General features: G+C 45.4%; 1 protein-coding gene across 1 annotated transcript in view; it reads left to right on the top strand.

Moving 5' to 3' along the window:
• The first annotated feature begins 1,670 nt into the window (after positions 1-1,670).
• The window catches only part of hmcn1 (hemicentin 1), a 376,776-nt gene continuing 362,014 nt past the window's right edge, over positions 1,671-16,432 (top strand). The window contains 1 exon segment of the mRNA XM_055642165.1: positions 1,671-2,643. Coding sequence (XP_055498140.1) covers positions 2,382-2,643 — 262 coding nt within the window. The 5' untranslated portion in view covers positions 1,671-2,381.

The following is a 16,432-nucleotide window of genomic DNA, read 5'->3' as shown; positions in this document are numbered from 1 at the left end:
CGATCTCGCTGGCCCTCCACTTGGACAACAAAAACATATGTCAGGCTGTTATTCATTGACTACAGCTCAGCATTTAATATCATCATCCCCTCCAAGCAGGTTAACAAGCTCTCAGATCTGGCTCTCTGCGCATCCCTCTGCAATTGGATCCTCGATAACAATCAGCATGGAAGCACCTCAAGGCTGCGTGCACAGCCCCCTGCTGTACTCACTCTATACTCGTGACTGCGTAGCTGGACATAGTGCGAACTCCATGATCAAGTTCGTCTACGACACCACTGTTGTGGGACGTATCACTGATGGGGACAAGTCAGAGCATAGAAGTGAGATCGACCAATTGACCAAATGGTGCCAGCACAATAATCTGACTCTCAACACCAGCAAAACCAAGGAACTGATTGTGGACTTTGGAAGGGGGAGGATGGGGACCCACAGTCCCGTTTATATCAATGGGTCGTTGGTGGAAAGGGTCCAGAACTTCAAATTCAAGAATTGGGCGTGCATATTTCCGAAGATCTCTCCTGGTCCCTGAACACTAATGCAATCATAAAGAAAGCACATCAGTGCCTCTACTTCCTGAGAAGATTACGGAGAGTCAGCATGTCAAGGAGGACTCTCTCGAACTTCTACAGGCGCACAGTAGAGAGCAGGCTGACCGGTTGCATTGTGGCTTTTTACGGCAACCTGCGCGTCCAAGAAGGGATAAGGCTGCAAAAAGTTGTAAACACAGCCCAGTCCATCATCGGCTCTGACCCCCCTACCATCGAGGGGATCTTTTGCAGGCTTTGCCTCAAAAAGGCTGCCAGCATCATCAAGGTCCCACACCATCCTGGCCACACATTCATCTCCCGTTGCCATCAGATAGAAGGTACAGGAGCCTGAAGACTGCAACATCCAGGTTCAGGAACAGCTACTTCCCCACAGCCATCAGACTATTAAACACAACTTCAAACAAACTCAAAACTATAACAGCCTATTGCAATTTATCTGTTTATTTATGTGTGTATATATATTCTATGATACATGGTCACACTGATCTGATCAGCATTTATGCCTACAATATTCTGTTGTGCTGCAGCAAGCAATAATTTCATTGTCCTATCTGGGACACATGAAAACACACTCTCTTGGCTTGATCTGAATACCTTTGAAGTGTGAGCCTCATTGTAGAAGCTACTGCCTTCAAAGGTTTTCTGCAATGGGCAAGTTAATAGGGAATATTTTAATAACCCTATACCTTAAATAGTTTATATATAATTATTGATGCAGTAAGATGTTATATAGTATATTATTAATATTACTAATGGCTACTCAGCAGATAAATTACTGCTAGCACGAAGTGCTCCACTTAACATATAAGCAGTGTTCAGAAGACAAAGAGCGTCACATTGCAACTCAGATCCGGAATTTAATGTTTCCGTCTGTCTCTTTTAGAGATCTGTATATTTAGTAACAATCCCACTGATAAATGCCTTCTCGTTTCAGTTTCTGGAAAAGCGCCGTTCATCTGAAAATGGTATCGCTATTAACTCTGTGTTAAAAGCACCAGTGTGCATCGAGTAACACAAGGCTACCAGCGCGCAATTCGCTGGCTGGGTCCAGGAACCAGGTAGTTTCAGAGTTGAGCTTGTGTTCAGTGATCTCTTCTATTCTATTTCAGTGATCCCTGTCTCTTCTAGTTTCTCCGGCATTTCTGCTAAGTGTTATAGCCCCGCGTCCGTGCCTTCATCACTTACCAAGAGCTAATCTGTTTTCTTGTAATTAACTCTTGTTCTGCAACTAGTGATGTAATGAAATGTCGGCTCCCAGCACAACTCCATCAATTTTAATCACAAACATACTTGTAATTACCGAGCTCGCTTCTGAAAAAAAAATAAACTTTTGTAAAAAAAAGTGCTGAGCGCTCGATGCCTTTTGCATTGATCCCTGGAGTCAACACACAGTACTGAAAGAGCTGACCTTTAAACTAAGCACTCGCCCCAAAGCGGGCCCCTAAAATCCCAGTGACTCCAATGCAATGTGCTCCAATCGGCACACAGCGCTCACCAGGGGTATCATCTTGCCTCGTTGAGGAGAGGGAAGGGGCTGAGCCGAACAGTCGAGCTCCAGTCTGAACCAAATCCTCCCACAGCCAGGCTGCTCGCTACATCTGGCCACTTCAACCGCTCTAACTGTACAAGAGAGAGGGACGGCGCGACCAGGCAGAGGACCTGTAGCTTTGAACAACCTTTGGAGATCGCCAAACCAGAGGAGAGAAACCTTTATTGTTACAGATCAAACGTTTGTTTGTTTTTTTCTAAATGCATCGCCAAGATTTACGCGTCGTTTGACTTTTGGTGGAAGGTATTCTGCCCTTGTTTGAACCGACCGTGCCAACGAACATGAAGTGGTTGGTTCAAACCTTCACAGCGTGCCTTGTCGTGCTTTCGCGTCCGGCCGCCCTAGATGTTCCTGGAGGCGAGGAGAAGGCGCCGGACGTCCCGGAGGGAGCCTCCACCCTCGCCTTCGTGTTTGATGTCACCGGCTCCATGTACGATGACTTGGTCCAAGTCATCGAAGGAGCTTCCAAGATTTTGGAAACGTCCCTCAGTCGACCCAAGAAGCCCCTATACAACTTTGCCCTTGTGCCCTTTCACGACCCAGGTAAGCCCGGCATTGTGGAGCAAGTTTGGGCACTTTGTTCCGGTTCTTCACACAGCCCTGGTTTAAAACACATCCATACCGTCTGTTCACTTTCATTGTATCTTCAGCTGTTCTCGCTCTTGGCCGAATGGAGAGCGGTTCTCTCCATGTTTCAAAACATCTGTCATTTACTTAGCAAAATCCTCGTTAATAAGAACTCCCGTCCCCTCCCCTCCTCCTGCCCATCAGAGATCAATCTTCCCGATCGAACGCTTGTTGCTTTGAGAATATCTCTATGGGGATAACGGCGAGCTGTCTGAAACACGCTCGGCTACACAGGGGCAATAGCGCGACTCATGTCGGACTGTGAAAGTACAGGGACTCAGAATGTAGGCACTAGGGACAAATTAAATGCCATTCCTCAGCGGGATGAAATGAGTGTTACGTGGTGGGGGTTAAATGGAAACCAGCCGCAGGAGGACTCGAATCCGTGCAGTTCCCCTGCAGAATGGGACACATGGAGAGAGGTACTTGGCAGACAGGAACACTACACTGACGAAAATCAGCCTCACCGAGGCCACGATTCCGATTTGAACAAGACCCGGGAAAAAGTTTTTTTCCCCCTTCATGAATCAGAGGTCAATTGAGGAAACCACATTCTCAGAATCTCACGTTTCGGAACCACGGGGGTCCATTGAGACGGCTAATGAGTCTTTTATTGCCGGGAGGGGCGGCACGATTTTCCTACTTCCCGCTGAAGGGGGGAAATCTATTCATTTTGTAAAATAATGCGTTTATGTGCCTGTGTGTACAATCTATTTCAGTAGAGGGCGGGTGGAAGGAAGTTGTTTTAAACCACAGAGGCATCAATCAATAAAGGAAGACACAAAGTGCTGGAGTAACTCAACGGGCCAGGCAGCATCACTAGAGGACATGGATAGGTGAGGTTTCGGGTCGAGACTCATCTTCAGATTGAGGGGGGAAGATAGGGGGAGGGGTCGCAACCAATAAAATGCAAGAAAGTAAGTGGGATGTTGGAAGTATATTAAGTTTAGATGAGACGATGGAGGCAAATCACAACACGGAGGTAATCTCAATGACAATATTCGTTGCTTGGTCGAGAATAAATAAAATACTCAAGTACTATAGATCCCATAACATTCCTTTAACGAAAAGTTATCTCTGTTTTCCTGGCTAGTATTTATCCTCCCAAAAATTACTCAATTGATTATGAACAGGTTTAAGAATAAGCGGTAGGTCATTTAGAATGGAGATGAGAAAAAACGTTTTCACCCAGAGAGTTGTGAATCTGGAATTTTCTGCCTCAGAAGGCAGTGGAGGCTAGTTCTATGGATGCTTTCAAGAGAAAGTTAGATAGAGCTCTTAAAGATAGTGAAATCGAGGGATGCGGGGAGAAGGCAGGAACGGGGTACAGATTGTGGATGATCAGCCATGATCACAGTGAATAGCGGTGTGGGCTTGAAGGGCTGAATGGCCTACTCCTGCGTCTATTGTCTATGAGAGTATGAAAAGTGCCTCATAAATACATAGTAACCACAGATTTATTTTAAATAGAGCTGTGATTCCTCAATTACCAAGGTAGGGTGGGCCCCAGTGTAAAAACTGGTGCCCCACAGTAAAGCATTAGAAACCTCTACTATTCTATCCCTGAGGTATAACATTTTCATGCTGAATTATTTGTTTGGAGAGACTTTTAGACAAATTGTGGATTGTGTCCTGGGGCTGTGGACCTCAGCTGGGTTGTGGTGTGTAACCCATTCAAATTCAAATGTCACTGTTCCTTAATTGGTACATGTGACAATAAACTGACCTTGAAACCTTGAATACCTTCTGATAAACTTCATTGAGTACAGATCGAAGGGGGGGGGAGGGGAGGGGGGTCAGTTGTTTATCCATGCTGTTTAACCAATAATATATAACTAGACCAAGTGCAGACCCATTGGGTCCCCAAACGCAATATTCAATCATTCACCCATTCCCCCAACACAACTGAAGCCACTCCCGAATGTAAGATTCCAGCATTCCTGCCTCTCGCAGCAGTGGACTTAAAAAAATCCAATTGCACCTCCCGTGCCTGCTGCAGCAGCTCCAATTGCAATATCAATTGGCTCTCCTGCTCCAAAATATCCCATTGAGGTGAGTGTTCCTGTCTTGAAACTTTGTATCATTGTGTGTTGGAAGCTGGGAGGAAGGATTTTAACAGTTAAAATCTAGTTAAAGTTGGCATTTTTAAAGCTTTAATCGCAAATAACTTCGGAAATATAGGTGGAAATGTGACGGGAAGATGTTTATCGCCCCAACGGGAAAAATGTGTAGGATGTGTGAAAATGGGAAGGCTGTGGCCTAACATTTGGAAGAAGATGGGAATTAACCGGATGACACAGAGACACATCGTGGGCACAAACACGAGACCTTTAGAGACAGACAGTAATTACAAGTATATTTAACAGGTTGCCTATTAATGCTATTCACTACCTTACATGAATCTAATCTACCTTATCTGTGCGGTCACTCTGTACCTGGTGGGGAGGGTGGTGCCATGGGCCGGGCCTGGGGACTGGGCCTGGGCTAGAACCAAGGACGAGCCTGGGTCCGGGGTCAGGGACGAGCCCCGAGATGAAGTCGGTACCTGGACTGGAGCCCAGGCAGCGCCTGTGTGAGGGCTGGAGTCGGGCCCAAGGCCCGGGCTGGGGTCAAGGTGTACCAGCACGTCGGGAGCCACCTGGCTGCGCCATTCTGCAGTACAGCCTCCTGCTCTGCAGGCAGCTCTGGCTCAGCTGCACACCACCCTCACCCTGCCCCCGTCACAGCGAGCCCGGCTCGGTCGAGGCCCATGTCCGCGAGTACTTTGGCTGCCTACAGCCAGGGATGGGCCGAGTACGAAAACCAGGCCAAGTTCCAGGCCCTGGTGCTGCTCTATGACCTGGATAGGTACTGGGGCAGGGCAGGGATGGGAGGAGGGGCGGAGGAGGGGGAAACGGGGGGAGGAGGGAGAGGGGGGGGGGGGGGGCAGCAATGCCCAGCGCCGCTGTCTACCCACTGGTGAAGGACACCGGGGGGAGTGGCTCCTGCCCAGGGGGCGCGGACACCGGGAGGGGCAGCATTACATGGAGTGACGGAGCACCGCAGCCCTGCCCACGGTGGGGGGGGGGGGGGGGTGGAGACGAGGGAGAGGAGAGGAATGAGGGAGGGGGGGGAGGGGGGAAGGGGGGGAGACAGGGGAAGGAAGGGGGAAAGAGGTGGGTAGAGGGGTGGTGGAGTGCAGGACGGTAGGGAGGGTGGAAGAAGGGGTCCAGGGTGATGGGCAAGGTGGCATAGCGGGGGGGGGGGGGGAGAGGGAGAAGGTGACGGGGACGGGGGGGTGGAATATTGCGATGGGGAACGGGTTGCATTGGGGACCAGACCTCCCATGTGACAGGGACCCATTGGGTCCCACTTAGTCTAGTGTAAAACAAAGACCTAAAATCTATTTTATTATAAAACTCCAATCTTCGATGTTTATGTTGTCCGTATTTACTTGTGTGTTTCGCATCTCCTAGAAAACCCCGCAGCCTGCTCGCTCGCCGGCACCCCCTCCTCCCCCCCCCCCCCTCCCCCCTCCCCCCTCCCTCAACTCCTCTGTCATTTCTTTATTCCCCATTATCCAACTCTGAGGCACTCTACAAATTCCCTTTCTTGGGGTCCAGTACCCACCTGATTCTCCCATGACCACTATAGGATTGCCTTATATACATGCAAATTTTATCTCCTGATGTAACTAGTACCCTATATCCTGGCTACGGTTTGGGGGCCTGTAAATAACTCCCATTAGAGTCTTTTTACCCTTATAATTTCTCAACTCTATCCACAATGACTCTACAATACATCTTCTAATCCTATGCCCCCCTCGCTAAGGACTGAATTTCAATCCCAACAGGGCTTACCCCACCCCTCTGCCCACCTTTCTGTTTTTCCGATAGGACGTATAACCCTGAATATTCAGTTCCCAGCTACGACCCTCTTGCTGTTTTTTCAGTGCAAAGACTTATCTACAACTGAATATTGGAGACTGGCTCATTCCATTGTATAGGACAATACACTGAGGCCGAGTGGCAATGTAGGGAAAGGCCGCAGTAGAGGATCCTCCTCCTATTACACTGAGCACCTGGAACCAGGTCAACAAAAAAAGTCCTTTGGAATTATGATTCTTGGAATGTTTGTGAGGAAAAATTTGACATGCTAATACCATTCCATTTGCTTGCAAGATTTACATCATATGCTTTGTGCTGTGAGTGCCCTATATTAGAACATTTTATGAATGAAGTATATTTTGGAACATAAAACCTTATGGAATTGATGGGTGCTAAACAGCAGACCAATATCTATATAATTAAAAGTGTCATCTTGACCACTTCCTGTCTGCGCTGTATATTGATTTTAGAAAAGACGCTACCATATATCGCTGATTTTTGGCCATCTTACTCCTTCTTCGCTGAGCCCCGAGGATTTTTTCCATCGATGAAAAATAAAAAAGTTATGAGTGTTTAAAAAATAAATAAATAAACCTTGAGATCCTCTCGCCTGTCAATCACCGCTATGTAGGTAATGCCCCTTCCATGGGGGGGGGGGCAGGACTATAAAACCCCGGATGCCTGGACGTGACTCAGTCACTCTCCAAGGATGCGAGGGAGAGGCCACGACTCTTATTCTAAGCTGTGAATCAACTGAACTGTGAGTCTGCAATGTACTTGCAATAAATTATTTGTTCGACCTTAATGACGATGCCATGAGTTTGTTTGGCCTGCTGCCCTGCCTGTGCTTGAAACTGCAATGCTTAATTAGTTCCGACCGTGTTTGGAAGGAATATATGCTTTATTAGGTCCGACTGTGTTTGGTTCAAAAGTCCCGCTCATTTCGTGACTTCCGCTTAGTGGAAAATGGAGAGGCTTAGCCGTGTGAGTATTCAAGAAAGTTTACTGCGTGCGTGCGTGTGTGTGTGTTCTCAGTGACTGAGCTGCCAGCCCAAGAATCCATTCGGCCCACAATGTCCATACTAGCCCACTAGAAACCAGCCCCTTCGGCCTACAACACAATGCTAGTGCTCCAGAAAGCCCCCCTCCCCCCATTACTGGCCAGCATTATTGGGATTCTTGTGTTCTGGCCAGCATTATTGGGATTCCAGACACTAGTTGCATGAACACTGCAGTCTCCAAAAATAGAAATAGGGATATCATGGATTAGCATGGATGTAATGAGGGTTTAGCTTTGAAGCTACATTAAGATAAAGTGTTTACTTATGCTCAAATTGACTTCAAAGCTGCGTGGGAGTTTCCCCTTCTGCCAGCATTGCTCTACTTTGATTCAGCATCACTCCATTTATAATATGAATGCTCCAAAGTATGTAGCATTGTACATTAATAGTATAGTTCCATTAGTAGTAGTATTGCTGGATTTTAAGTATATGAATAAACATGGATCTAGATGTAAAATTAGAAAGAAAAAAAGAACAAGAGAAATATAATCCAGTTGTGTAGGAAGGAACTGCAGATGCTGGTTTACACCGAAGATAAACACAAAACGTTGGAGTAACTCCGTGGGACAGGCAGCATTTCAGGATCGAAGGAATGGGCGACGTTTCAGCTGAAAGGTTTCAAAGGTCTTTCATTGTCACGTGTACCAATTAAGGTACAGTAATATGCGAATATGCACAGCCATACTAAAAAAAAGCAACAAGGCACGCAACTACATAAAAGTTGACATGAACATCCACCACAGAGGATTCCTCACATTCCTCACTGTGATGGAAGGCAATAAAGCCCAATCTTTTTCCTCTTTATTCTCCCGTGGTCGGGTTAGTCGAACCATCTGTCGGGGCGATCGAAGCCCCCGCAGTCGGAGGTCAAAGCCCCTCGCGTTGGGGTGGTCGAAGCGCCTGCGGCTTAAAGCTCCCAAAGTCAGTCTCTAACCAGGGACTGCAAGCTCCCGTGGTTGGAGCTCCGAGATCGATCCCTGGCAAAGGGATCGCAAGCTCTGCGATGGTAAGTCCGCATGCTGGAGCTCCCGAAGTCGATCTCTAAGGGCCACTTTTCAACATAATTGTATAAGGGGTAAGAGTGTTGTAAAAACAAGCCTGAAGGCTTTGTGTCTAAATACAAGGAGCATTCGTAATAAGGTGGATGAGTTGAATGTGCAGATAGCTATTAATGACTATGATATAGTTGGGATCACGGAGACATGGCTCCAGGGTGACCAAGGCTGGGAGCTGAACATCCAGGGATATTCAATATTCAGGAGGGATAGACAGAAAAGAAAAGGAGGTGGGGTAGCGTTACTGATTAGAGAGGGGATTAATGCAATGGAAAGGAAGGACATTAGTTTGGAGGATGTGGAATCGGTATGGGTAGAGCTGCGAAACACTAAGGGCAGAAAACGCTGGTGGGTGTTTTGTACAGGCCACCTAACAGTAGTAGTGAAGTTGGAGATGGTATCAAACAGGAAATTAGAAATGCGTGCGACAAAGGCAAAACAGTTATAATGGGTGACTTCAATCTACATATAGATTGGGTGAATCAAATTGGCAGGGGTGCTGAGGAAGAGGATGTCTTGGAATGTATGCGGGATAGTTTTCTAAACCAACATGTAGAGGAACCAACGAGAGAGCAGGCTATTGTAGACTGGGTATTGAGTAGTGAGGAAGGGTTAGTTAGCAATCTTGTTGTACGTGCCCCCTTGGGCAAGAGTGACCATAATATGGTTGAGTTCTTCATTAGGATGGAGAGTGACATTGTTAATTCAGAAACAATGGTTCTGAACTTAAAGAAAGGTAACTTTGAGGGTATGAGACGTGAATTGGCCAAGATTGACTGGCAATTAATTCTAAAAGGGTTGACGGTGGATATGCAATGGAAGACATTTAAAGGCTGCATGGATGAACTACAAAAATTGTTCATACCAGTTTGGCAAAAGAATAAATCAGGGAAGGTAGTACATCCATGGATAACAAGGGAAATCAGGGATAGTATCAAAGCGAAGGATGATGCGTACAAATTAGCCAGAAAAAGCAGCATACCGGAGGACTGGGAGAAATTCAAAGACCAGCAGAGGAGGACAAAGGGCTTAATTAGGAAAGGGAAAATAGATTATGAAAGAAAACTGGCAGGGAACATAAAAACTGACTGCAAAAGTTTTTATAGATATGTGAAAAGAAAAGAGATTAGTTAAAACAAATGTAGGTCCCTTGCAGTCAGAAACAGGTGAGTTGATCATGGGGAACAAGGATATGGCGGACCAATTAAATAACTATTTTGGTTCCGTCTTCACTAAGGAAGACATAAATAATTTGCCGGAAATAGCAGGGGATGGCGGGTCAAAGGAGTTGGAGGAATTGAGTGAAATCCGGGTTAGCCGGGAAGTGGTGTTGGGTAAATTGTATGGATTAAAGGCCGATAAATCCCCAGGGCCAGATAGGCTGCATCCCAGAGTACTTAAGGAAGTAGCTCCAGAAATAGTGGATGCATTAGTAATAATCTTTCAAAACTCTTTAGATTCTGGAGTAGTTCCTGAAGATTGGCAGGTAGCAAACGTAACCCCACTTTTTAAGAAGGGAGGGAGAGAGAAAATGGGGAATTACAGACCAGTTAGTCTAACATCGGTAGTGGGGAAACTGCTAGAGTCAGTTATTAAAGATGGGATAGCAGCACATTTGGAAAGTGGTGAAATCATTGGACAAAGTCAGCATGGATTTACGAAAGGTAAATCATGTCTGACGAATCTTATAGAATTTTTCGAGGATGTAACTAGTAGCGTGGATAGGGGAGAACCAGTGGATGTGGTGTATCTGAACTTCCAGAAGGCTTTCGACAAGGTCCCACATAAGAGATTAGTATACAAACTTAAAGCACAAGGCATTGGGGGTTCAGTATTGATGTGGATAGAGAACTGGCTGGCAAACAGGAAGCAAAGAGTAGGAGTAAACGGGTCCTTTTCACAATGGCAGGCAGTGACTAGTGGGGTACTAGTGCTGGGACCCCAGCTATTTAAAATATGTGTTAATGATCTGGAGGAAGGAATTGAAGGCAATATGTCCAAGTTTGCAGATGACAAAAAGCTGGGGGGCAGTGTTAGCTGTGAGGAGGATGCTAGGAGACTGCAAGGTGACTTGGATAGGCTGGGTGAGTGGGCAAATGTTTGGCAGATGCAGTATAATGTGGATAAATGTGAGGTTATCCATTTTGGTGGCAAAAAAGGGAAAAGCAGACTATTATCTAAATGGTGGCCGATTGGGAAAGGGGGAGATGCAGCGAGACCTGGGTGTCATGGTACACCAGTCATTGAAGGTAGGCATGCAGGAGCAGCAGGCAGTAAAGAAAGCGAATGGTATGTTAGCTTTCATTGCAAAAGGATTTGAGTATAGGAGCAGGGAGGTTCTACTGCAGTTGTACAGGGTCTTGGTGAGACCACACCTGGAGTATTGCGTACAGTTTTGGACTCCAAATCTGAGGAAGGACATTATTGCCATAGAGGGAGTGCAGAGACGGTTCACCAGACTGATTCCTGGGATGTCAGGACTGTCTTATGAAGAAAGACTGGATAGACTTGGTTTATACTCTCTAGAATTTAGGAGATTGAGAGGGGATCTTATAGAAACTTACAAAATTCTTAAGGGGTTGGACAGGCTAGATGCAGGAAGATTGTTCCCGATGTTGGGGAAGTCCAGGACAAGGGGTCACAGCTTAAGGATAAGGGGGAAATCCTTTAAAAACCGAGATGAGAAGAACTTTTTTCACACAGAGAGTGGTGAATCTCTGGAACTCTCTGCCACAGAGGGTAGTTGAGGCCAGTTCATTGGCTATATTTAAGAGGGAGTTAGATGTGGCCCTTGTGGCTAAGGGGATCAGGGGGTATGGAGAGAAGGCAGGTATGGGATACTGAGTTGGATGATCAGCCATGATCATATTGAATGGCGGTGCAGGCTCGAAGGGCCGAATGGCCTACTCCTGCACCTAATTTCTATGTTTCTAAAAGCCGCCAGCTCCTCGATGTTAGGCTGTAGTGCGAACGGAGATACGATACAGAAATAAATTGCTTCTCCCAACCCCCCCACCCCCCTCCCAAAACAAGCTAAAGAACACAATAAACATATATTTAACACATACTATTGAAAAAACAAAGAAGGAAGGAACAGACAGAGTGTTGGAGAGTTTGTGACCCTTCTTCAAACCTGAAGAAGGGTTTTGACCTGAAACATCACCCATATAATCCAATTGATTGCGATCCAATCATTCTTCTCTGAATCTGCAGCTGAATTGCAAGTGAGGTGAAAGTGACTGTCCTTGACAAATAAGCATCATTTGACTGGGTGTGGTATCATGGACCCATAGTAAAACTGAACCCAGTGTATCTCGAGAGGAAAGTACTCTGCTTTTTGTAGTCATATAAAGGAGGATATTTGTGATTGTTGGAGACCATCATATGAGGCCATCGGTTCAGGAGCTCCTCAGGTCAGAGTCCAAGACCCAACCATCTTCAGACGCATCTTCAATAACTTTCCTTTCAGCATAAAGTCAGAAGTGGACCATTTGCTGCTGATTGCATTATGTTCAGTTCCAATCAAAACTCTCACTTCTAGCAGGACCCAAACGGCATTAAAGCACGTGATAATAATTGGCCTGTAACAGTTGCTCCACAGGAGTGCTAGTTATTGCCAGTCGCCAACAACCATCGATCAGAAAATCAACCCGAGCTATACACAAATATTATGACTGCAAGGGAAGACCAAAAGCAAGATACCCTGCAGGAAATAACTTAACTCCCATTGCCCCAAAGGCTTGCCATCATCTACAGGCAAAATAGGAGAGTAACGGAGTGCTGCTCCAACAACTCTCGGGAAGTTCAACACTATGCGACAAAGCAAGACATTTGATGGGCACTCTATTCGATAAACTAAACATTCATTTCGTACACTCTCAGTGACCATGATTGTGGTACGTACTATGCACAATAGACTACTTTGTGAACACTTCCTAACTTGCGATAGCTTCCCTTATGAATAGCTGTAAGAAATAATCATTCTGTAATAGCGACCTTGTACTACTCTCAATTTCTACTATCAAAAAGGACAAGGGTGGCAGGCGCATGTGATGTCTGGTGTAGGAAGGAACTGCAGATGCTGGTTTACAGCAAAAGACGCAAAATGCTGGAGTAACCCCAACAAGCAGCATTTCTGGATTCCTTCTCTCCAGAGATGCTGCTGAGTTGCTCCAGCATTTTGTGTCTATCGCATATGATTTCTTACAGCATTCCCACCAAATTACCCACCCCTCATGACTTGGAAATTTACTGTCAGTACTTTATCATTGCTAAGTTAAAATCCTGGAACCAAACCACAGCCCACAACACAGTTGGGGCCCTTCACCAAAAGAATTGCAGTGATTTGAAACACTTGCTCGCTGCTCCTTCTCCTGGGCAATTAGAGATGGGCGATAAACAATGGCTTTGCCAGCGATATCCCAAAAAAAGCAATCAAAAGAATTGCTTAAGCATGGTACTGTTTCGGAAAGATTCAGTGGATCTTTCTGTCTTCTTCTTTTGTATCCATCTTCCATGTTTCAAATGTTAACATTGCTGTCATTGTGCGTGCTGAAAATGACGCAAGCTTCCGGTGACAATCAGTGGGGGCCATCACTTGTTTAATAGATGATGGTGGTAGCAGAATTAGCGCAGGATACTTCCAGTTTCCAGCCCCGCCACGTGGACACTTCTGCTACGGGGCCTCTTTCTGAATGGAATTAAGTTGAAGTGTGCAAAGATAGCACCGCCGTTGCCTATTAAGTTAGCTAGTGATCCTCTATAAAATTCTAATGATGAACATTTTTATGTAATAGGCACAATTGTGTGGCTGTAAAGGCACATCTAAAGAGCTAGTTCTGCTGAGGTGGTGAATTTGCAACGACACCCTGCTATTCTGACAGACTAATGCCTTGGGCTGAAGATTAAAGGGTACAAAAGGAACATACTAATTCCCTGCAGTGGAGTGATGGATGGTGGTTTTAAGGCAATCAGTCTTATTAGAATTAAATGCTTTTAAAATTCCTCAATGTTGAGGCCTTTGTCATCAGTAAGACCAATATCTGGTAACAACAGCCATGGACTCTAATTAAGACTGAGATGGGAATTTCCGAATCCCCAGATAGCCTCCCATTGTGGACTGTGATTGTGAAAGATCTGCTGGACCTGACTTGCTTTTATTCCCAAGTTGTGAATTTCCACTGGAATCGTGCACAAGTCCTTTCAGTTAACCTGTCAATTGCTTTTATAAGAGATGGTCGCTATTACAGAATGATTATGTCTTACAGCTATTCATAAGGGAAGCCATCGCAATTTGCCATCTGTAAATCAATTTTTTAAAAATATTAATAACATTGAGAGAAATTAGATGAAAATGTAGGGGAATGCAAATTTATTTGGGCCAGAATTCAGGATGCACAGTGCAAGCTCATTGGGAGGAGTTGGGCAGTGATTGGCAAGCTTGGGGGAGGGTGGGTTCACGGCAGTAGCTGTTTGTGTACATTTGAAGTTGGGAATGTGGGCTGTGGTTCAGGTGGTGTCCCACATCATCTGGTTCTTGCTGTGGGTCTGAGGCTCAATCACCGAGGATTAAAGTTGCATGGATGCTAGGAAGACTGCTATCCTTACTGGTCACTCACAGGTGACTAAAGATGGCACTCAAATGCATGATCAACCTGTGATGAAAGTCGAGGACTTTGCTATATATTCTGCAAGTCCTTGATTTTTATTACCTACTTCGTTATATTGTGCTACTCAATTTCTTGGCACCATTGTTTCCCTTGACAACCATCTTAAAACATTTTCAGGCACAATTCTTCGCTCACTAAGACAGTCTATTTTTGCCCCCCACATGTTGCTAGGCTCCATCCCTGCTTCAACTCATCTGGTGTTGAAATCTTATCGGTGCTTTGTTACCCTTTGTTAGACATTCCAACACATTTGTGAGTGGCTTCAACCATATCTAAATGTAAGATTATTTAAAACTCTGCTGCCCATGCCCATATACCATCTTAAAGCACACGGCATTGGGGGCTCAGTATTGATGTGGATAGAGAACTGGCTGGCAAACAGGAAGCAAAGAGTAGGAGTAAACGGGTCCTTTTCACAATGGCAGGCAGTGACTAGTGGGGTACCGCAAGGCTCAGTGCTGGGACCCCAGCTATTTACAATATATATTAATGATCTGGATGAGGGAATTGAAGGCAATATCTCCAAGTTTGCAGATGACACTAAGCTGGGGGCAGGTTAGCTGTGGAGATGCTAGGAGACTGCACTTGGTAGCGGGAGTATGTTTGGCTGCAGTATTGGATAAATGTGTTATCCATTTTGGTGGCAAAACCATGATCTAAATATTGAATGGCGCGGTGCAGCATGGTACACCAGTCTCGTAATGCAGGGCAGCGAATAGGTTTCTTTATTGTTATTGTAACTACTTCTGTCAGCCCTCAAAATTTCTAAAAGCTAACTATACAAGGTTTAAACAACTAAATATCACGAACAAAGCGACCCTCCATCCTTCTGTCAATTTCACAGTGTACCACAGTCCCTTAGTCTGTATCGCCCCTGCGTTCCTTGGCGGCTACATTTAGTGCTTTTATAGCAGTGGGGTAAAAACTGGCAGTAAAGAAAGCGAATGGTATGTTTCATAGCAAAAGGATTTGAGTATAAATTCTCAGTTTGTCCTTGGTCACCTTTTGTTTTTCTTTCAGGAAGGACATTATTGCTAGAGGGATGCAGAGAAGGTTCACCAACTGATTGGGATGTCAGGACTGTCTTATGCTCCTATACTCTCTAGAATTTAGGAGATTGAGAGGGGATCTTATAGAAACTTACAAAATTCTTAAGGGGTTGGACAGGCTAGATGCAGGAAGATTGTTCCCGATGTTGTTCCAGGACAAGGGGTCCTTTAAGGATAAGGGGGAATCCCCTGAGGAGAACTTGTTTCACACAGAGAGTGGTGAATCTTCACCATTTAAGAGGGAGTTAGATGTGGCCCTTGTGGCAACAGTTGGATCATGAGATGAATGGCGGTGCAGGCTCGAATGGCCGAAAGCACCTAATTTCTATATACTGCTGTTGAATGTTGCCCCCTTTCATTTCAGCCCTCAAATTTCTGGTTATCTCCACAATTTTCATGGCTCCTATACTAATCTAACAGAACACACCCTTCCAATTGTTGCATCATCCCTGAATTTAATCATTTCACCATTGATGGCAACATGTTCAGATGCCAAAGCAATAAGTTGTGAAATTCCCCCTCAAATTTCCTTACAACCTCCTTACATCCCAGGTTTTTGGCCTGGCGTAAAATGTTATTTGTTAACCTGGGTTAAAAAACATTGTGTGCATTCACCCGAGATATTCCCCCACTGATTTTATATATCAATAATAAATCACCACTCAGCCATCTGTGCTCTAAGGAATAATATTCTAGCCTTCCCAGCTTTTTCCTTGAGCTCAGGCCCTCGAGTCCTGGTAACATCCTCCTAAATCTTCTCTGCACTCTTTACAGCTGAGTGACATGTTCCCGTCAGCAGGGTGACTACAACTGAACACAATGCTCCAAATGTGGCCTCACCAATGTCTTGCACAACAATAACATAGCATCCCATTTTTATACTCAATATCTTGACTGATGAACAGAAACCTTCTTTACCATTCTAATCTTTGATTCGTCATCACCCCCCTCACTTTTCAAACACCTATTCATGTTTGGTCATTAGCTGCTCATGTGCTCCCCATC

This window comes from Leucoraja erinacea, chromosome 10 (assembly GCF_028641065.1).
Source record: "Leucoraja erinacea ecotype New England chromosome 10, Leri_hhj_1, whole genome shotgun sequence".
Classification (NCBI taxonomy): Eukaryota; Metazoa; Chordata; class Chondrichthyes; order Rajiformes; family Rajidae; genus Leucoraja; species Leucoraja erinaceus.
Note: the sequence above shows the minus strand (reverse complement) of the source record. Positions and strands in the feature narration are given on the sequence as shown.